The following is a 23,331-nucleotide window of genomic DNA, read 5'->3' as shown; positions in this document are numbered from 1 at the left end:
CCAGAGAAAGCCCAGTGCTCTAGTAAAGACAGCTATAAAAGTCACAATTCCCAGGCTATATTTTTTAAAATACCAAAAACAGGAAACAAAAATGAAACCATGTCAACATGTTCTAGATAAAAATTTGTTATGACAGAGTGCATTATAGCCAAATTCTCTGCATAAGTAAAAAGTCCAGCAAGGGTTAACTTATAATCCAGGATCTTGATAAACGCTTTGCAGTTTTAACAGGAATAACAGAAACTAACCTGGATAATAAAGGGTGAGTGAAGACTGAGTAGGTTTAACAGAACCTGCCCCACATTACCAATAGGCTGGAGCTGGCATTCCTCTGCTTCGGATATTAAATCTGGGAAAGGTATCCAGCTTTTTCTGTGAAATGAATAAATTTTTAGCTAAATGCTAAAAGAAGGATTTTAAAGTTTGAAGATCCCGTGTGGCCACAGAAAGGTAAATTCAGTCCCATTGTTTCAGTTGGCAAAACTCCTACAGGGCATTTAAAATGATAATAGTATATAATCAGCAGCTCTGTATTATACCTAGTGAACTTGTTTCATTAGCAACTCCTAATCTTCACTGCCTCCCAAATAACATTCCACTCCCTCATGGGACGCTTAGCTGAACCTTCCAGCCTGTTCTTTTACCGCACCCCTTCACATACATCATGCCTTTGCCATTCCTGTCACAGGGCACACTTGTTCATCTCTGCCTTTGCACATGTTTTTCCTCCAACTGGAAGTCCCCCTTTAGTGCCACCCAGTCCCTGCAACCCCAAATTCCAATCAGAACACTCCTGGTTCCCCTCAGAAGTGATTGCTTTTCTGCTCTGTCCTCTAGGGGCACTCAGTGTTTACCTCTTCCCTGGCCTCTGTCATATTCAATGTTGTTTCGTGAGCAGGTATGTATTTTACTCATTCTTTCTACTACCCAAACCTGGTATGGTCTCTGTCTTGATGATGATCTTTCCCTACATAACCCAACACAAGGCTTTGGATGGAGCAGGGACTTAATCCATATTTGTTAAATCAATAAATAGTTAATGAAACATATATGCTAAAAGGCTTTTAAATGAATCAGATATACTTTATATCTTAATGCCAATAATAATATAGAAAGAGATTTATTTAAAATATTTAATTTGCCTTTTTATAAACTTTTGTTTTCAAACATACCAAAGACACTTTGTCATAAAGCAAAAAGGAACTCAGAGATGAATAAAAATAGTCTAGTGGATTATTTCTTCATCGGTCCACTAGAACACTGGCTAAATGTCTTAGTATGTTATCTAAATAGTCACATAGAAGCCAGGGAGATAAATAAATGACAAAGCAAACTATTAAATACAGGAAAATGAGCTTTTCAAGAGCTTTCTGGATTTCTTTAATAGTCTATTGTTGAACTTTTAACAAAATAATTTGAACAATTAAAAAAGTTTAATAATAACAAATATTAGTCAGATGTAAAGTGATTAAGTCAAAATGATGACTTAATTACAGGGACTTAATTACAGAAATGGAATATACCAGATTATTTAGGGAACGATATTTGCGAGGACAGTGTTTTCACGACCAAGTCCAGTGTATCCTGAATCCTCAAGTTATTTCTTTCTGTCAGGAAAGACGGTCTCCCAGATGATTTGCTTTCTTCTGGTTCAAGGGGGAGAAGAGTATGAGGGTTGTACAGACATCGAGGCTCCCCTAAGATGCCAACACTGTGAAAAGAATTATTGGTATAGCTGAAGCAGTGAGGCTAAAGACTAAGGTGTATGGCTGTGGCTGTGTGTGTGTATACACATAGCTATTTTTTTTTTTTAAGGGGGAAGCATTCCTTGTTTCTCTGAACCACCACTATGGTCTTAATTATGTATCAAAAAACTCAGTCCAAAGCCAGATATTATACTGGCCCTTCTCACATTTCCCAAGGATGATTCTTCTAATGGAAAAACAGCCTTATAGAGTCTACAACTCACTTGTCCAAACTAGAGCTATTTGTAGTCTAGCTTAATGTTCTAGCAATCTTTTCTAGTCTGGATGGATGTACCAAGAGCTTCTCTGGAAAGGAAACAGGTGGAAAGGGGTAGGGGGTGGGTAATAAGATGGTGATTTCATCTTTGTTCAGCTTTCTGGCAGACACATGGTGTCTGAGGCCCTGTCCCTCCAAGCCCAAACTAGGAAGTGACACTCTGGGCCCTCTTTTCTCTCTCCTTGGGCCACTTACATTGGCATGGGCACAGAGTGCAGATTTTCCATGTGCTCTTGCATCTGGTCTGGGAATTTGGTGCCTACTTGATTATATTTTTTCTCAAAGATATTCTGAGCTTTTTCTCTGAGAGACGGCAGCAGAGTAGACATGACTGGAGAGCGCATGTTAATGGCTGTTTTAATCGCTGGGCGTTTTGCCATCATTCTCCTATGGGGAGAAAGGTGACATTTAGGCCACATCATCCTGCTTTCTAGAAATATCCTTGAGCTTAGGAAAGTCAAAAGTCATACCTAAATTGCACAAATGTCATGCGTTTCTTTTCCCCTCCTGATTCTTCATCCTCACGCTTTCTTCGAGGAATATTGAACATATTGGTACGAAAGAGCCTCCCTATTTCTTCCTCAATCTCTGTGAAGTGTTGACGTCGGAAAACAATCCAAGCTACATATGTACAGAAAGTAAAAAAGGACTACAACAGAAAACAGACAAGAATCACAACCCACACAGCTATGATATGAAAAACTCCCACCTGTCTACTTAACACTGCTAAGTAGATGCAAACCCAGATGATCCAATTTCTCAACATTCTTAAAAAGCTATAGAAAATTATACAAATACTCACCTTTGCAGGAGGAAAATCAGATCAAAAATTTAAGTTGTGGCATATAGTTTGTTAGTATTCTTTTGAGAAAGGACATTCACTATAAATAAGTACCTGGCAAATGGCTATTAGTTTTTTTTACTATGCTTCATGTTTCATATAAAAGAGGAAAGCCCCCAAATATAAGTGACTCACCTCAAAGAATTTCCAGTCTTTTTGTGTATCTGATATTTTCTCCCTGCAATATAACGAATTACAACTCTAGGTTGAGAGGGAAGTTCAATCTTTCAGTGACCTAAGTAAACCCTTATCTTCAAAAGATCCCTTTGCAGAATCATTACCTATGGCCCCAAGACTATTTAGGCACATGCCATCAAAATGCAGATGAGTCCCAATATCTTTTCCTCCACCTTCTAAGGTTACCCAGATCAAAACCCCTTGAGTGTTCCATCAAAGGTTAATCAATATAAATTCAGGATAAAGCAGCCAGCTATGAAATGTATTCTTCCAAATGCTACTGGTGATGTGAGTGTTGGGGAGGTGGGGAAGGTGGAAAGATAATGAAGAGGCAACATGAGGTGTTAGTAGGTATGGAAATAAAGCAACTAGAGGGTAAGTCTAAAATAAAGAAGAAAAACAACCTTAAACGATGGTAATGGCTATTGGCTGCAAGAAGAAATGGAAATATATCATTATGCCATGCAAATATAATCTATGCCATGCAATCAATAGACTGGGAACAGTAGTGTGCTATTCCTTCTGAATGAGGTATGTAGACTGAGCCTTATCTCTTAAAGGCAGGCATTTGTCCATGCGTCCTTGCAACACAAATTTAATGTTAAGGATACTGTACTTGCATGGGCACACTTAGTGAATTCAGCCTCCACTCCCCAACACAGGCCATTCTGATTCTGATTCCCAGCCCTAGGAAAGCAGGCATGGCCTGGGGAGGACTTGAGAGCTGACAGAGAGGGCTGTGCACCTGCAGTCACTTAATTAGTCATGAGCGTCAAAGCACTCCCAGGTTGACTCTGGGTTTGCTTCTGCTTTTGCTTGGGCCTTATTTGGAGTATCTGACCTAGGACTGGACCTGGTATCAGGCTCTAAATTCCTTTGGATGATCCAAATCCCTCAGGACCTTCAACCTTCTCGCAGGGACTTCACGATCAGCATGAGCCCAAACTAGACTTCCATTTTGGGGAACCACTGAAGAAATGGTTGAGCTTTTACTGAGGTAGGTCCCTCCCCTCCTATAGACTCTTCATTTACACACTGGTTTCCTTGTATGCAAGTCTTCAACAAAGAATTAAGACAATGGTAATTGCAGTGAACATTTACTAAGTGTGGGCTATGTGTCAAGAGCTATGCTAAGCCCTTTGCATTTATCATATTTAGTTCTCATAAGATCCCTATGACGTAGTCAGCCTTACAGCTGAGGAAAATGAAGTTGAGACTCAAGTCCAAAGACACATATTTAGTTAGGGGTAGAGGTTGTACTAAAACTCAGGCCCGTCAGAGCTCCACATTTGCCCTCATAATCAGAATGCAAGGGAAACAAGCTATTTCTTTACAATATTTTGCACACTAGTTAAAAAATATTAAACCAACAGAACCCAGCAGAAACTTTTTGGGATAAGCCTCAGCATCCTTCTGTCCCACCTGAAGTCTCTGTCTGACAGGAGTGCTTTTGTGGTATTTCCCCCCTCCTACGCACTCTGCCAGCTGAAACCAGAGACCATCAGACCTGCCACACTGAAGCAGAAACCAGTCAAACCCTGTTTTTGGAATACCAAATCAGTTTTGTTCTGGGAGGTTTAGAGTAGTATTACATTGGCACAACCCAAACTAACACCATCTCAGCAAGGTTTTGAAATGACAGAGTAATTGTCCAAGAAACACACGCTTTCTCTCCTTTTCTTTCAGTCTTCTTTTTTTAAATATTAGAAGAAAAGGTATCATAAACTCCCTCCCCTTTTCCTCAAGCTGCCATAAAACTGGGACTTCTTTCTCCCTTAAAGCCCAAAGCAAATTGATGTAGCCCACACTGCAGTAATTAAGTACAGACTGTAGTGGGTTTCTTCTCACCATTCTGACTTAGCTCTGCATATGAAGCTGAACCGAGCCCAGGAAATGAAGGCAGAGTGTGAGTACATTGGGCACCTCATAGTTTAAATCTGAATTCCTCTCTCGCTGGTGCATTTTGAGTCATTTTGCTTTTCTTTCTATTTTATTTCATAATTTTTATATTAAGTACATAATAATAATAATAATAAATTGATTAGCCCTGTCCAATGTGGCTGGGTGTCATCCAGTGCACTGAAAGGTTGCTGGTTTGGTTCCTGGTCAGGGCATAAGCCCATGTTGTGGCTCAGTCTCCGGTAGGGGGTGTGCAGGAGGCAGCCAATTGATGTCTCTCTCTCTCTCTCTCTCTCTCTAAAAACCAATAAAAAATCTTTAATAAAACAAATTGATTATAAATTTAGGAATGTATCTAGTCTAAATAACAAATTTAAGCCCCTCAAATCCTTTACAAATTGAAACAGGGTTTATAATAGCATAATCCAACAGAAATACAATGCAAGCCACAAATGTAATTTAAAATTTTCTAATCGCAACTGTAAAAAAAAAAAAGGTGAAATTAATTTTAATAACACATTGATTGTATTCAAACCCCCCAAATATTATCAGTCATTCCTGAAGGGATGCAAAGCCTAGGGCCAGACGCACTGAGGCTCTGGACTGGAGAGAAGAAAGTTGTGTTCCACTTGCCCCTTGCTGCTTTAGGTGAAATCAGACTGAAATGGAGGTCAAAAGGCCCGCTCTTTACCAGGGAAGAGAAAATTCAAAGGAATGTGTGTGACTGGGGATGAGCGTGGGGGAATGGGGCTTAAGGATGATTTACACACTTGAGCTTCAAAGAGCCCTTTCTCCCCATCCTTAGGCGCACCTCTAGCCTCTTTGGTCACCCATCAGGCGACAACTGCATTAAGAGCACAGGAGGAGGGTATATGGTAGAGGTGGGGGTGGAGCCAGAATTGGCCAGACCAAAGAACAGATCTAATTCCATAGCATGTGCCATTAAGGGAGTTTTCTTCTCTATCCTGGAAAACACAGAGAGCTTTCACTGAACATGTTCATCGAAGCTGTGCCAAAGCTTTTGTGATATCAGGATTTCAGACATAGTTAGAAGAGAAAGGCATGTCCTCCTACTTCTCAAGAAACATGAAAGCACTAAATTAACAGCCCCCAAATTGTTGGTTCTACTGAAATCTTTAATTTAACCCCAGAGATAAATAGCATAAGGTGTTCTAGTCCACTATTAAAGAGATCCATATTATAGAGGAAAGTCAGAAAATACTCATGAAAACATTCTCACAAGAATATTAGCTTATTCACTTTGGGAGGAAGTGAAATAATGATGTTAAAATCAGTTAATCACTCATAACTGGCAAAAACATTGTCCTCGTTTCCTGGAAAAAACAACTAAAAGAACAATATAAACTCCACTTAAGGATATAACACCATGGCCAATAAACAAGTTTTACTGGGGAAAAAACGTGCTGTAATCTGTTTTCTTCGATATCCTTTGTTTAATTTTTGACCTGTATGAAATTTAAGTGAACGGTGGTGGGTGGTAAGCTCTAAACTGATTCCTCTCCAACCGCTATCTAATAGGCAGGAGAAAAGCAGGTGATGGTGCATATTAACGAGACACAAAGACCATCTCCTGAAAACGAGCTAGTACTAACTGAGGCAATCACAGTCAAACAAAATGAGTTCCTTTAAAAGTCTGAATAAACATTACACTGTAATAAAAACGTACTGTTAAAAAGTATAAGAATTTATGTGGCATTTCTATATCCAGGGAACTAAAAGATATCACAAAAACTCTAATTCATGAGATAACTATTTATACTTTCTTAACCCCAAATTAGTTTGTAATGCATATGTACTTTAAAGATTAAACATTAAGAATAGACAATAAGATTATTTTTTTGAGCCGAAGCCTGTTCACCACAACTGACCAGAGTCCGCAAAGTCTCTGCTCCAAGCCGGTCCGGACTGCCCCGACCCATTCGAACTGCCAATATTCTAATCCCAGCACCATCACTTTGTTGGATGACCCTGGGAAGATTGCTTTTAAATTTTAATTACTAATAGTGTATAAACTGTCATCCTTAGGTAAAAATTACCTTCCAACAAACAAGGCCATCTTATAAACCCCACTTCACTAGCTTGTACTCACAACTGTTGTTGCTACAACACAAAGGGCAGGAGATGCACCCAATACCCCCATCAACACTGGCCCATCACATGGTCTCACTCCCAAGGCAGACAACTGGCCCTTGTATGGCAGCAGGAAGCCTTCCTGGTTGAGAGCAAGATTCCATTAATCTGATATATGCTGAGAGAAAAGACATTCAAACCCAAGCAGTAGAGGGTTGTTAAAAATCAGCTGAGATTCTTCCCATACTCGCTTCTCTCTCTCAAAAGAGACATTTCTCTGTCCTTGTTTGAAACAGAGCCTCAGCTGAGCTCAATTACTCTGTACAACAAAACAGGAACCTTTCTCAAGGGCACCAAAAGTCAAATTTAAGAGTCTTAAGGATGTGGATATACAAATGAAGATAGAATGAAATCCTACATGTGCACTTACTTCCCGCAGCACATATGATGCTTGTCAGGCATTCCCAGGCCCAGGACCAGGATACAGTACTTCTGCGCCAAGTATTTCTGGGCTGCTTCTAATTTACTTGAAACCAATTCCAACTCTTTTTTCTCTACAAGGCCCCTGAAAAGAAAAACGATAATTTGGATTAATTTTGGCAAATGCATATATAAATTAATAGAAAGTCAGAAGGATAAACTATTTTGAAAGAAATACAAGGGAGTCAACACATCCGACTTATCCCTTCATTTATTTTATTCAAGATGTGGGAGAGGTCCTCAAAGTCCTCTGATATTTATCATTGTCACCAGCACCTCAAGTTTATGGCAGATTTCCACTTTTACATAGGTTCTTTATACTTTATGCCATGTAGCCCTAATTTTATATACAGGCAGTCCTAACTTATTTTCTATCTTGGTTTCTGAGGTAGCTAGCAGCCCACTTCCCTGCTGTTTTGCTATAACAGTCATGGAGACTCCCATCTCAGCTTCACCTGGGTTCCTGATATTACAACTAAGAGCAGAGGGGAGGGGAGCTCAGTGTTTGCCTACTCTCACCTCCGTGTTTGCTAAGCAGGCATCTGTGGACTAAGACTCTGAAACTTTGGCATCAATTTCAGTAACTTTTCTTTCCCTTGAAAACACACCCCAGTTCTAACTGAATTGCAAATGAACTTTAAAAGACTGCCTGTTCTTAGGTTACAGCATATCTGAAGTCTAATTTTAGAAGTTTTTGCAGTATAGAAGGAAACAATATTGCCCACATTACATTCAATGACCACTATTGAAAAGGTAAGTGTCACTAGCTTTTTCTTTGCCTTTTAATATTCAGAAAGATTTAAACCAAATGAAATGCACTCTAAACAAAAGAGGCAAATTATTGCCCCTTCTGATGTTAACCACTAGACTGACCACCTGAGGAGATGCTGTTGGGGGAAGGAGGTGGGTTTGAGAATAATACAGATAGTTCAAAGTACAAAACATTATCATATGTGATGAGAAGGCTTGTGAGTGGCTGAAATAAAATAAGTTTCTGGAATAAACTGAATTCCAACTTTAAATGCCCAAGTTTCATGTAACCCAAACACACATCCCTGCAAGCACCCCAAGGCCATCACTGTGCCTGCCTCCGTTTCCTTCAGTAGTCCCCACCCTCACCATTCACTCCTGCTTTGCCAGAGCTGCCAGTAGCTAATATTCTTCTTTTGTTGTTGTAAACAAAACAACAACAATTACGAAACACCTTGAGACTTTTAGGCCAATGGTTCTCAAGTTTTAATATATGTAAGAATTTCCTGGAGTTACTTGCTAAAAGTGCCGATTCCCAGTGCCTCCCCCTCTCAAAGATTCTGATTCAGTAGGTAGGGGTAGAACTTGGCATTTAAAACAAGCCCATGTATAATCCTCTGGGGGAAAATCTGATAATAATTTCAAGCGCCATACAATTGATTATAAATTTTGATCCAATAATCTCTCCTGGAAATTTATTTTTTCTTAAATTATTCAAAATTAGGGGAAAATCTCATGCATGAAGATATTCAATACTTAAAGCATTCAACATTCAAAGCATTTATCTTTTGTCTATCAGAAAAACTAGAAACTCCCAAAATATATAAAATAGAAAGACAAAATGAGTAGTGATATAGGCCAGAGTTAGGTTAGAGTTCTCGGCATGGAAACTTGAAGAGAAACAAAAGCAGGAATACACAGATGGAGTCAGTTTTGTTCACATCGACATCTACACATTAGAATTCCTAATTATAAATGGATGAACTACGGAAACACGAGCATAGCTGATTGGAAGCAGGTGGTGCTCACATTGCACAGAGGTTTAGGCACAGGCTTTGGAGATAGACAGACCTGGGTTCTAATGTCAGCTCCACCAATTACAAGGTATGTTATCTCCAGCCCACTATTTAACCTTTCTGAGCCTTAGCTTCTTCATCTGTAAAATGGGGATAAGGCTTCTTTTTCTGGAATTAGGGGTTTTAACCATCTAAAACCATCAAATGTATCTTTACTATTCTCCTACATCCCTTTCTGCTCCTCTCACAGTTTGCAGGCTTTCCTCCCAAGTGCCAAGCTCTAGGTTAAAATAATATGCATTATTACTCTGTGAAGCTGGTACTATTGTTATCCCTGTTATACCTCATTAGTTTGACAAAAATCAATGTTTTTGCTTAAAGTTACTTATGTCCAATATCTCAATGCAATCTATATTTATTTCTATTATAATAAGTAAACTGGAAGCCTGAAAATGAAGTTACCACCATTTTTTTAGAATCACACCATAGAATCAATAATTTTAAGTCTTGTTGTTGTTTGGTTTTTTGTTGTGTGTTTTTGTTGTTGTTGTTTGAGAGTATGCTTATTAAAGTTGGGGACAGTGAAACAAAAGGACGGTTTAAGATAGAAGAGGCAAGATCACAGCAACAGGAGTGAGCCTATGCAGAGTTGCCTTGGCCCTTCAGAAAGAAAGTCACAGAGGCAGAAGGAGTGAGCCAGCTGGGCTGCGTGGACTCAGTAAACAGTTACAGAGGCAAAAGAAGGGCCCTTGGAGACAGGTTTGGGGGGTTAGCCCAGGACAGCAGCTGCCCACTGCTGGTTGCAAGTCTTATGGGAACCCTTGGAGCTTAGGAGAAGGAAAGCAAAATACATGCCTGAGGAAAGAAAGTGGGGGGAAGGTGCTGGCATGCTCAAGAGAGAATGCACTTGTTTTTTTCTTTATCATTCTGTACCTGATTCCTTCTAAGAAAGCCTGCCAGGAGGGGCGGGGCTCAGCGGTTGAGGGTCAACCTAGGATCCAGGCGATCGGGGTTCGATTCCCGGTCAGGGCACATGCCCAGGTTGTGGGCTCGATCAATGACTCTCTCATCATTGATGTTTCTATCTCTCTCCCTCCCTCTCCTTTCCTCTCTGAAATCAATAAAGATATACTTAAAAAAAAAAAAGCCTACCTTATACCACTGTATTCTAATAAGTTTTAGTGAATTTTAAAAATAACTAAGAAACCTTTCTTCTGTTATCTATTCCTAGAAATTAGGAAATGAAGCAAATCTTTCTGCTAGATTAACAATAATCCTTAGAATTAGGAGAGAAAACACCTCACAACATATAAGCGAACATCCACCACGGTCTAGTGAGTTTCTTTCTGGGAAAAGTAAGACTCCTCAAACCTTCTGAGCCCCCAGTTGGCTTGAGCCCTTTTCCTCGCTCCCACAGGAGCACTTTATGATCTCTGGATGCCCTGCTGTGAAATGCAGCCCTGCGATAACACGATGTTGCATATTGTGATGGCCCAGCTGCAGTAGCAGTGTTTGAATTTATTTGGTGCTTTACAAAACTGCTACCCAGATACATTTATCTATCCATAAAATCAAACTGCTTGGTTGTATACAAGGATTTTGCATTTTGAAAACATCCTGCAGCAACTTATTAATGATTCTACCAGCATTCCTAACAGCTAAATCATTGGGTTGTTCCACATGTATTGGAAGAGGCAGGCTGGGCACTTGGAAAGTTCCATGGCCTTTGAAAAGGTCACCAAGCCTGAGAGGCATTGTTCTGCTCTGGACTCTTGAGTTCCAGAGTTGCAGAGTTCCAGATTCTTGCCCTGGGTGTATAGCTCTGAGTCACCTTTGTCTAAAGCAGATAAATTCTTCATATGTAGCCTAAGAAATTTTGTGGGAGTATTCCTGTGATATGGAATATTATTTTGGTTAAATCTGTTAATTTTTTTAATTCTTAGTTTTTTAATTAGACACTTACAAACCCTTTAGCAAGAACTTTGTAAGCATAAAAACCACACAAATAACATCTATATCTGCACTGTCCAATATGGTAGCCATGAGCTACATGTGGCTATTGAACACTTACTTTGGCTAGTCCAAATTGAGATATGTTGTAAGTATAAAATAGACACCAAATTTCAAAGACTTACTACAAAAAAACAGTAAATTATTTCATCAATAACTACCTAATGTTGGCTGCATATTGTAATGATGTTTTTAGGTCACTGGGTTAAATAAAATATATTAAAATTAATTTTACTTGTATTTTTTTACATTTTAAAAATGTGGCTACTAGAAACTTTTAAATTACATACGTAGCTCTAAATATATTTCTGTTGGGCAGTGCTGTCTATATTATTTGGAATATGTTGTTACCAGAATACCCATCTGAATTACTCATTGAACTTTAAAAACTGGTGAACTCCTCCCATGTAAACTGTTTTAGTTTACTACAAAGATTTAAATTTTTCCATCACCTCTTCACTCACCCTAGACAAAAGTTAGTTTTCATACTGGTAGTGATAAAACTCTAAGGCACATTACAAAATCCTACTTACACCATATAGCTTTTGGGCTTCTTTTCCAGTGAGTTTTTTTCCAAATAATGAGATATATAGTATAATAACGCCATGAGGAAATTGTCAAGATTCTTATTCCTATGGGGAGATGAAAAAAGATATTAATACTAACATGTTTCTCATAAAAAATATATGAACACACAGCATAAGTAGAAATACATGTTATCATGCCTATCATACAACTAATTTCCATTTAAAATTCTATTACTATACTGTTGAAGATGTAAGAAACCTGACTTTTGTAAATAAAACTTTTGGAAAGTCAAACATTAAATTATCATTTTGAAAACTGATAAGTTGGTAAGTTTTGCTTATCAATTAGTTTTAAATTTTAAAAAGTTTTTTATTATACAAGTGATACTTTTCCATTGTTTAAAAAATGTACACAAATGTAGCAAGTAAAAAGTTCTCTTCTCTCACCCCCGTCACCATCCTATTCCCTGGTGGTAACCACTGTTAGGAGTTTGCTATGAGTCCTTCCTAAGCTTTCCGAAGCATAGACAATCACGTATAAGGTACCCTCCCCAACAATCACACACCAACACACATACATATGCATGAGTATGCCTTCATTTTTTTGTAACAGGCTAATGCTGTATACACAAATCTTTACAAATTGTTTTTGTCACTCATATCTTTGTAGCAAGGACCTCTTTCCATAATACTATATACTCTTTTAAACAGCTGAGTATTCTATATCTCATAATTTATATAACTAGCTCTCTACTGATGGATATTTAGGTCTTTTAAAAATATTATAGACATGCCCTGGCTGGGTAGCTTAGTCAGTTAGAGTGTCATCCTATACACCAAAAGGTTGTGGGTTCCATTCTCAGCCAGGGCACATATCTAGGTTATGGGTTCGATCCCCAGTCAAGGTACGTATGGGAGGCAACTGATTCTCTCTCACACTGATGTCCCCCCTTCCTCCCCCCATTCCTCCCTCCCTCTTTCTAGAATCATTGAAAAAGAAGCGTATCCTCGGATGAGGATTAAAAATATATATATTATAGCCCGGCCAGTGTGCCTCAGTGGTTGAGCATCGACCAATGAATCAAGAGATCATGGGTTTGATTCCCAGTCAGGGCACATGCCCAGGTTGCAGGTTCCATCCCCAGGAGGCAGCCAATTGATGCTTCTCTCTCATCAATGTTTCTCTCTCTCTCTCCTTCTCCCTTCCTCTCTAAAATCAATAAAAACATACATATATGTGTGTGTGTGTATATATGTATATATATATATATATTAGAAATTACTGCAGTGCTTATCCTTATAACCATATCTCTGGGTAACTTCCTAAGTGAAATTGCTAGGACACGGTATATATTATATACATAGTAAAGTTTCATAAATCTTGCTCTCCTAAAAGATCGCACTGATTTACAATCCCTTCTCATTCGTTTTTATACTAGAAGTCACTGTTTTCTTTCTAAATATTCTTACAAGACTTATGCTGCTTCCTTTCCAACCCCAGATGGAAATTCTTGCTCCAGTATGCTTTCCTTAACTGTACCTTGAGAGCAGGATGAAGGTTAGCACTGCAGATTTTTTTTTCAGGATATTAATAACTACCTCTCTTAGGTTGGGTTCTCCCAGAAATTGACCCTGAGACAAAGATTTGAGAGTAAGTAGTTTACTTGGGAAGAGATCTCAAGAAATATCAGTAGGAGAGTGAGGAAGTGAAATAGGAGAGAAGGAAGCCAACAAAGGGGTTAACAAGTTCATTACCACTGTGGACAAATGAAGTCCAGTCCTGTAGGGGACTATGGGAGACAGTGCAGAAAAACCTCTCAAAGTTATCCTGACAGACGGAAGCTGGGATATTCAACTACCAAGTCTCCTGGCACATCCCAGACTCAAGGCTGCTCTGAGGCACTGATTCTCTTGAGGTCCTTGCTTGCCTTGTAGTCAGGCTGAGTGTGCTCCTCATGGAATAAAACTTCAGATAGAGAATCTTAGGTGTTTGCCAAAGCAGCCTTCACTGAATGCTGAGGGAATCTGCGAAGGCTGCCAATAGCGCTGGGGACCCACCTCTCACTGAGCACTCACTAGTGCAGGCGCCATGTGAAGCACCTTCCAGTAACAGCCATGAGACACCGTCTGAGGAATCTGAGGCTTAGAAGGGCCAAGAAGCTCACCCAGAGCCACACACCTAGGACTTGCTGGGGCTGCCAAACACAACTAATGGAGAAAACTGATCTTCAGTAAATGAGTACACCCTTTAACTCTTATACAAATATAGTGCAGTCTTTTCAGAACTCTGACAATATGCTCTCTACTTTCCTTGCCCTGGGACTTACTGTGGGCTCCTGTGACTTCTGGTGTCCTTTCTCTGGCCTGGTTCCTGAAAGGATGGCTTGCATAGAGCCAGCCCCACGGCCTTTCTCCAAAAATCAGATTTGTCATCATTTATCAGATAGAATTCCTTCAAAATAAAGGATAAAAGATCTAAAACGTTTCACAAGCATTACATACCTCATAAATGTTGTAAAAGAACAGATCCGCTGCATCTCAGTCTCTTGTAGCAAAAGCAAAGCAACAACTAGGGGGGAAAAAGAAGATGGACATGAAAGAGGAACAAAGAGCTGCCTTAGAGGTTCACACCAGACAAGACATAAGGATGAGTGAACAGTTACTCACATTTAGCGTCATTCAGTGTAACGTTGCCCTGCTGACCTCGTTTCTCTAAGGCTTGAGATGACTTAGCATCTCTTGAAGCAAATCTTTTATCTGTCAACCTGTTTTAGAATATAACAGTTTCTAGTAGTGCTTTGATAGGTTTTAGTTGTCTTTAATCTATCCTGAGGTGCATGAGACTTTTATTGTAAATTAACAAGTGCCTAAGTCTCATGCTTGGGTTTTGTTTAAGGTAGGATCATTTTGGAATATGTTTTAATATGTTTTATTTGGAATATGCATTATATGTACTATATGGGTAGGAGGAATGTACACTGCCTGGCATAAAGTGTAAAGAACAAGTCCATCCAAAATAGATCATTTAACTCATCTATTTATGGTGCAGATACCATTTTCATATTTTAAAAAAGCTAAAAATGTTCTAATAGGAAAATTATCACACAGATACATTTATAGGGACTATTGTAACTCCTACCATAATTATGAAACAGTGCATTTTTTAACTTGATGGGTATCTGCATTTCAGCCTAGGGGAATGGGAATATTTTCTTCGAGTTTGCAAAGGCTTAACCCATTCTGCTGAGAGGTGCTATCATGGCTGAGAAGTTAGGATACCTGTCTGAAGCATCAATTTCAGCAAAGTGAACTGCTTTGCCTTTCCTTCCTTTTTCCTTGGGTTCTACTGCAGGTGTAAAACTGTAATAGAAGTGAGAAAATTAGTAACTTAACCTTTTCCCAGGGGAAAACTACTCATATCATGACCATAGCTTATGTAACCTTAGGACTAGGATATATTACAAGTGGAGCCTAAAGGGAATTTGAGGCACAGCAGTACTCAATGTATGCATTTACATATGGAACAATCATTGAGAAAAACATTAAAATTGTGGGCTTTATATTCAGCCTCTACATATCAGCAGCTTCCAGAATACCATCATACACAAAACACTTCCATCTGAAAATGTAGTAACTTCATAAGAAACAAAGCTCATGATAAGTTTGGAAGAATTTTTTGATTTATTGAGTAACCTTTTCTCAGTCCCATCCCTATAATTCAAAGTTTCTTGCCTTATTAGTTTGCCTAGATAATTTGAGGCTAGAGAGCCCTAAAATAAGAAATTTGAAAGAATACATTTGGGACTATCATGTAGATCAAGTCTATGAGCTAAGTCAAATAAGCTTAGAATTATAAAATCAAAATCTGGAGGTTAGAGGACATCTAAAAGATCATCTAGTACATGGCTGTCACTTTATTGATGGAGAGAACAAAGGTGCAAAGAAGCTGACCCAAGTCTCATGGTCTGAAATTTGTGCCAGAAAGTGCCTGCCCTTAGCCAATAGTCTGGCATTTACTGTGAAACCTCTATTCTCTGACCTCTGGACATGCCTTCCCTACTTCACACTTGTCCGAGTCGCTTTTCACTTGACCAAAGTCACTCCCTGCTCCCTGGTCAAACAGATTTCTTTGTGAGTGGAGTGCCTTAGCTCTAGAGGCAGCGTAAGGCAGGCCTATCCTCTCAGTGCAGTTGGAATCACTAAAAAGGTTACTAGAAATCACTGAAAAATGTCTTTTGAATTACACATCTGATTGGCTCCCAAACCACAGTCTGAGCTAGTTCTGTAGTGTACTATAGCCTTCACAGCCTCCTCCTCAATCTGACAACCCATTTAGAATCTGGTCATTTCACAGACTGCATTTTATTCATGAGTTTTCCTAATATTACAACATAACCATGTTGTTTCCCTTTGCCCTGAAATAAATGAGAAAAAAAAAAAATTTTCCCTGTAGAACCCATCACTAAAACACAGAGGGCTGGACCACTCTTGGCTTCCACAAACTTAGAGCTCATCAGTGGTGAGTTAGTAGTGTTCCCTCAGGTCATAAAGAAAAACAAGAGAAGTTCAGGGTTGCTGGAGGTGTAGTTTCCTCTGCTGTATGTCATCAGGGGAGTCAATGACCTTGGCAAAGACTCATATAGGCTGCTGGTTCTCTTCCAGCTGGGAGTAGGGGCACTGGAGACAAGAAAGGATAGGACTGCTCACACTGTGTCAGAGAGACGCAATGCCTCATGGGCCAACCTAGATGTGACTTGTGAATAAAGGTATTCCTCTTTAACAAATAAGAAATGGGTATGCATGCTGATGAATTATGCAACACCGTCATTTATTGCTCACGAGGTATTACATCACTTTATAGGTGAGAGAACTGATATTGGCAGGACTAAGTAACTTGACAAATGATATCCACCTAGTAAGCAGGAAAACTAGGATCGGAACCCAGGTCTCCCTGCAAACCAAACCACTCTTTACTGTTTCTTCCTTAACTGCCTATTGAGAAATAAAGACCACCCTTTCCCTGTCCGTTACTGTATGTCCATTTCTTGCATGGATGTTATGGATATCCAGTTGTATTCTGATAGTTATCTCCCTCAGGTATAATCCGAAAAGGCAAGGCAAGATCTGCCTGTGAAGAGGGTGCTAGGTCTTCTCAGAAGGGTAAGATTTCCAGTGTCATTTATCCACGAAAATGCCAGGAAATGCAAGGTGGGAGAGAGGAAAGGGATCGTCTTCTCCTGATTTGAACTTGAGAATACCTAGAAGTCTGCAAACTCTTGTTGGCTAGTAGGTGTAAAAGGTGACCTACCTCATGTGGAAGGAGACCAGAACAAGGAAGAGATTTCCAGATAGAATGTGAATGCCCTGAGAGCAAGCTGTTACTTTGCAAAGCACATTATCTTGGATTCATGACACTCCAAAATTTCCTCCCCTTTTCTGGTGCTCTTTCTTAGTCTTCTAAAGTCCCCTTTCCCAATTATGTTCCCTAAATGAGGGCCTATCGCAGGGTTCCATCTGGTTACTCTGTTCAGTTCCTCTGAGTAATTTCATCTACTCAACTAACACCAATAACTCACAAATTTATATTTAAGGTTCAGATGTTTCTGCAGACATATAAACTGGTACATCTGCCTACTGGACACCTTCAGTTGGGCATCCATCCTACAGATACCTCAAACTCAGTATGTCCAAAACTGAACTCATTCCCCTTTAACGTGTATTCACTATTCCTACTGCTCCCATCTCAGCAAAGAAGTGCCACCACCCATCCAGGTGTCCAAGCCAGAAAATGTGTCATCCTTGATTTCTCTATCGCTCTTAAGCCCTTACAGTCCACTAATCATTGAATTCTCCAATATCTTTTCAATTTCTCTACTTCCCTCTCTTCCCTCTAACACCATCCTAATTTTAGCCACCATCATCTATCAACTAAATTTCTGCAACTGCTTCTTTTTAAAATCTATGTTTTTATTGATTTTAGAGAGAGATGAAGGAAGGAATGAAGGGAGGGAGGAAGAGAAACATCAATGTGAGAAACATTGATCGGTTGCCTCCTGTAGCACCCCAACTGGGGACTGAACCCACAACCTGGGCATGTGCCCTGACCAGGAATGGAACTGGCAACCTTTTGGTTTATGAAATGATGCTCAACCAACTGAGCCGCACTGGCCAGGGCTGCAATTGCTTCTTCTTTTTTTTGTTAATCCTCACCAGAGGATATTTTTTCCATTGATTTTTTACAGAGGGTGGAAGGGAGTAGGAGAGAGAGACACACACACACACGTTGATTGGTTGCCTCCTGCATGCCCTGATGGGGGTGAGCCTGCAACTGAGGTACATGCCCTTGGCCACAATTGAACCCGGGACCTTTCAATCCATGGGCGACACTCTAATCACTGAGACAAACTGGCCAGGGCTGCAATTGCTTTTTTAAAAAAATATGTCTTTATTGATTTCAGAGAGAGGAAGGGAGAGGGAGAGAGAAACACCAATGATGAGAGTCATTGACTGGCTGCCTCCTGCATGCCCCCTGCTGGGGATCGAGCCTGCAACCCGAGCAGGTGCCCTGACTGGGAAGTGAACTTTGATCTCCTGGATCAGAGGTCAGTGCTTAACCGCTGAGCCACATTGGCCAGGCTGCAATTGCTTCTTAATCGACCTCCCTGCCTCCAGTCTTGTCTCCCTCCAAACTATTTCCCATGCTGCAGGCAGTCATTTTCCTAAGATGTGGTTCTAATCACAGGTTGCTTCCCTGCTTAAAATCCTTTGATGGTTCCCCTGAACCCTCTGAATAAACTTCAACTTCTTCAGCACGGGATGCAAGACCTTTCTCAATCTTGCCCTGGTCTACTTTATCTCTTAACACTTGGAACTCTATACCCAGCCTGCTGAACTACCTGCAGTCCCAAATATGTCCCATGCCCTCTCAAGAATGGGCTTTTGCAAGTGTTCCTTCTGCCTAGAATGTACTCTTCTCCTCCCCAACCGCATCTCTCTTTGCCTTATCAACTCCTCCTCCTCCTCAGGTCTTGGCTTGGCTATCACTTCCCTCGGGAAGCCTTCCCTGTTTTCTGGGCTATGGAAATGGTCCCATATGGGCAAATGTGGTTTTCCTCTGCCCTAGCCAGCCCACTGTGGCAGTGGTAGCAGATACTGGTGAATGAGCCCCAAGGGGAGCAGCAACCTCAGGGGAAGAGTTAGGGTCAGCAGCAATGCTAACAGAAGATTCTCCTTCCAAGAGTTGCCCAGAAGGGTCTGGTTTATTTTCAGGGAGGAGAGCAGCATAGATACCCCTCCCTGAGCTTTCGAATTCCCATGCTTCATGCTTTCCTGTCTGTATTACCTCCTTCCCACCACACTCTGTGGAAAAACGGCTTCTTTTTCCCAAGCTAACCTGTGATCTTGATCCTGCTCCTACCTTCCTTCTTTTCTCCTACATCTTTTCTTTCTCCCAAAATAAATGAATACTTTTCCTACCTTTAATACAAAACTAACAAAAATCCCCTTCACTTAGTACTGCATGCTCTAAAGGTTATCACCTCTTTCCTTTTTCATTGGTAAACCTACTGATAAGAGTGCTCTGTTTTTGCTAGTTTCTCATCTTTACTTCAGATTCTTTCCTCCTTTAATTTCTCTCCTGACCTAATTTCCACCCTCCTGCTCCCCTGGAACTGTTGCTCACGTAAGTCCCTAGCAATTCCTAACTTGTTAAATCCAAAGAAAGGCCTCTTTTTAGTATTTGCCCCACCCTGAGCTCTCCTTAAGCATCTAACATTGCTGATCACTCTCTACTCCAATCCCTCTTAGAAAATCTTATTTTGCCTTTAAAGGCTTGTGTGTCTCAGGGTTCTTCCTCTGACTCTTCTAATCATTTTCTTTAGAAGGAGTCTTTGACTCTCCATTCTCCTGCAAGTCATCTCCCCCTTGGTTTGCTGCATAACTGTCTTCTCTCCCTAGTTCTAATCTCACCCCTCCATGCTACCAAGGGAGAGGGCTTCCTAGAGCATAGATGCAGTGTCATCATGTATGCTCGGTAAAGGCTTGTGGAGCAATACCAAACAGAACTAGGTCTGACAGCAGTGACCAAACTGGCCTTCTGCCTCTGCAGCGCCCATCCGTACCACTGTCCCCTCTCAACCTCCTCTGCCTCTGCCATGTCTCATCACCATACATTGGGGTGACCTACTCTGCAGCACTGTCTCTGAAAAAAAAGAGCATGTTCCAGCTCATGTATCCTCTCTGTCTTCAAGCCTACATTTCAATTTGTGATGGGATATGCTTAGACTTTGGAAGAGAATCAGTACCTATATTTCCATCAAATGCAAATACTAACTCTGACCTAAAACACACAAAGTTCTGCTTTTCTCTTCCTTAGTGTTGTCCCTAGCAGCTGGGCTCCCAGGGTAATCCTGATACTGAGGTTTGCCACACTGAGTTGCTTTAACACAAAGCATTCCCCACCACAAAAGAGTTGCCCCCTCATCTATTCTTCATGGCATACCTTTCCCCATCTCTCCTAACGGCCACCAATTTGTATATTCCATAGAGTCTGGAGTTTGGGTTTGTTTTAACTTTTTAAATTGAAGGATAACTCACATGTAGTAAAGTATATAACTCTTAAGTGGACAGCTTGGTGACTTTTTTACTATGTATATCCATGTAACCACCATGCAGATCACTATATAGTCCATTTCCAGCACCTCAGAAGTTTCTCTTCTACTTGCCAGTTGATAATTCCCCAAAGGTGACCATTATTCTGACCTCTATCATCACAGTTGTTTTTTGTCTGCTATTTTAAACTCATATATAAACAAAATCATACAGTATTTACATTTTTCTTGTCTGGCCTTTTTTGTTCAACATTGTGCCATATAATCCATCTTTTAAATCAACCATCCATGTATATTCTCCAAAATTAGTGGAAATCAATCAAGCCAGTTTCAAAGAATAACTTGATAATAAACCAAAAGGAACTTTAGTTTATGAACATGAATATTTTATTAATAAGAAAGTTGGTGTAAAATTGATATCTGTGAGTTTGTTATTAGTAAGCTTATATAGGAAATAGTGCCACTTAGGGAGGGCTATTATTAGATTAGCACTGAAAATTAGTTTGAAAAATACTATAGCCCAGCCGGGCATGGCTCAGCGGTTGAGCGTAGACCTAGGATCTAGGCAACTGGGGTTTGATTCACCATCAGGGCACATGCCCAGGTTGTGGGCTCGATCCCCAGTCAGGGGCGTGCAAGAGGGGCACGCAAGAGGGGCGTGGTGAGACTCTCTCACCATTGATGTTTCTATCTCTCTCTCCCCCTCTCCTTTCCTCTCTCTGAAATCAATAAAGATATATTTTTTAAAAAAAGAAAAAAAGAAAAGAAAAATACTACAAATTAAGTTTATTTACAGACAGTAAGTAAAAAAGTATGGCCCAGTTTTCATGACAGAAAAGGGGATTGAGATGGCCTTTAAATATATATGAAATTTGAAAAAAAAAGTTGGCACTTAAAAATGTATATCCACATGTTCTTGTGCTTTAAAATGTATTTTGTCTGTCTAATCCCAAAGCTATCTTGCTGTCTTTCTTACTGTTTATCTCACACTCACTGAGGGGGATGTTTCTACTCAACAGAATTTTCCGTGACATATCTGAGAACAAAAACTGAAATCACTGCCTTGGAAATGACAGATTACTCAAATACTGAAATAAACACTCTATGAAACATAAACTTTTGACTACGATTATAAAGTACTGTTTAGTCTTTAAGTTATTTATGTTTTATTAACATAAATATGATGTAACTTTATACATCTCCTTTCCTGGCCTCCAGCTTCATCTGTCCAACAGTCTAAATGACATATATACGTGACCATGTCATAGCATCCTCAAACACATCACCAATTTTGCCTCTTTCAATCTGTATATGGGTGAAGGGCAATCCCAGCCACCCAACCACCTAAAGCAGATATGTGGGTGTCAACCTAAACATCTAATTCTCCCTTCACACCCAGGCACCACATTCTATCAATTCTACCCAAACTTCCTGTCAGTTCAATCTTTTAAATATTTCTAAGTCCTGCAGCCTTTTCTCTATTGCTACCAACATGGAATTAGTCCTGTTTCTTACCTGTAAAACTATTTGTAATCCTCCTACAACTAACCTAATTGGTCCCCTGCCTCTAGTTTTCCTGTGCTTGAATATAGCTGACTTATTGAAAAATAAACATTTGGTGAATGTCTACTTTGTGAAGTTCTGTAGATGGCTCAGGGTCAGGAAGAAGAGTGAGACAGCTCCTGCCATTGACCGGTGAGATGCCAGTGTATATTTATTTTATTTTCTATACCCTTTTTGTATTGCTTGAATTTTCTTTTTACCCCAAGCACATGTAATTTTTCCAAAAGCTATAATAAAGTTTTATAAAAATTTACCTTTTGAATTCAAGAGTTTTGGTTTCATCTCTCCAGTACCACACGCCTAATCGTAGTCCCAACTGCCGTAAAATGAAAGGATTGCAGCAAAAATAATTAAAAGTTCGATTTACAACCCACAGGCCACAACAAACATTTAACAGTAATTCCTGTTAGTTGTTCTTTATTCCATAGAGATGTAGAAAGTTAAAGTGTTGTGTGTGTGTGTTTACTCGAAGCCAGGCTTTTCTCCTTTCTGTTTTTAGGTGTGGTTTCCACAGAAAGGAAGGAAAGGAAGAAGGGAGAAGGGAAGGAAGGGCGGAAGGCAAGTGGCAAAACCCGGGCTGCGCCAAGGATCTCAAGGCCACGCCCGCGGCCGGCCGATCGCCTGGGACGCAGACGCCGCGAACCCGCCCGGGGCGGCCGCCGCCCGGAGCAGCTGGGCCTCGGGGGAGGCGGCGGCTCCGGCTCCGGCTCCGGCCCCGCCCGCCCCGCCGGGAGCCGGCCCGGGACGAGGGGCCCCCCGCCCTGCGAGCCGCCGCCCCGCGGGCCGGGCCCTCCGCCCGAGCAGGCCGCTGCCCCCAGAAGGGCTGGGTACCTGGGAGGAGGTGAGGTGGGCGGGACTCTCGTGAACGCCCAAACGCCCGCGCAGGGGCCAGAACCCACCCTGGCCGTTTGCCGAACACACTTCCCCCTTGTTTCCGGGGGCGCTGGGCCCGTGAGTCCCGGGGCGCGCTCGGCCGGGGGCCCGGGCGGCCTCCCCCCGCCCCGGGCGGCGCGACCCCCGGCTACACCTACGTCTGGCCGGGAAACGGCCGGCGGGTCCAGACGCTTCCTCCTCTGGAAATCCTCCCGCAGCTGATACATGGCCTCGCTCCCCGCCTCACGGCGTCGCCGAGGCAACCGGCCGCGGGCGCGGCGAAACCGCGGCCGGAAGGCGAGCGCGCGGGCGCGGGGCCCTGCCCCCCTCGCGGGCGGGGGCACCGCGCGGTCCGGCCGCCTCAGCCGCTGTCGCCGGGGCGGCTTTAGAGGCGCGTCCGTAGCAGAGCTGCCCGGGCTGGGGCGGGGCGCGTCCCGGGAAGCACTGACTGCCTCGCTGGCTGTTTTGGGTTC

At 41.2% G+C, this 23,331-nt stretch overlaps 1 protein-coding gene across 1 annotated transcript; it reads right to left on the bottom strand.

Annotated features, from left to right (window-relative positions):
- Positions 1 to 1,093: 1,093 nt before the first annotated feature.
- PPP1R36 (protein phosphatase 1 regulatory subunit 36) lies at positions 1,094 to 23,253 on the bottom strand. The gene is made up of 11 exons (XM_081118728.1): positions 23,017 to 23,253; positions 22,240 to 22,301; positions 15,093 to 15,173; positions 14,481 to 14,578; positions 14,316 to 14,382; positions 11,820 to 11,918; positions 7,461 to 7,595; positions 2,999 to 3,041; positions 2,493 to 2,671; positions 2,218 to 2,409; positions 1,094 to 1,711 (listed from the first exon to the last, which is right to left on the bottom strand). The coding sequence occupies exons 1-11, from the start codon at positions 23,083 to 23,085 to the stop codon at positions 1,528 to 1,530; spliced, it is 1,209 nt and encodes a 402-aa protein (XP_080974854.1). The 5' UTR covers positions 23,086 to 23,253; the 3' UTR covers positions 1,094 to 1,527.
- Positions 23,254 to 23,331: the final 78 nt, after the last annotated feature.

Source organism: Miniopterus schreibersii, assembly GCF_964146895.1.
Source record: "Miniopterus schreibersii genome assembly, chromosome: 1".
In the NCBI taxonomy this organism is placed as follows: domain Eukaryota; kingdom Metazoa; phylum Chordata; class Mammalia; order Chiroptera; family Miniopteridae; genus Miniopterus; species Miniopterus schreibersii.
This window is presented reverse-complemented; position numbering and strand designations above follow the sequence as displayed.

Bases quoted from the DNA above. Each gene is read 5' to 3' on its own strand.
- PPP1R36 (XM_081118728.1), bottom strand. From the start codon at position 23,085: ATGTATCAGCTGCGGGAGGATTTCCAGAGGAGGAAGCGTCTGGACCCG. The intron at 11,919-14,315 runs GTATGTAATGCT...ATCTCCCCATAG, and splicing joins TCTTTTACAACATTTATGAG to GAATAAGAATCTTGACAATT. The intron at 7,596-11,819 runs GTAAGTAGGATT...TTTTCTTTTCAG, and splicing joins AAGCCCAAAAGCTATATGGT to GGGCCTTGTAGAGAAAAAAG.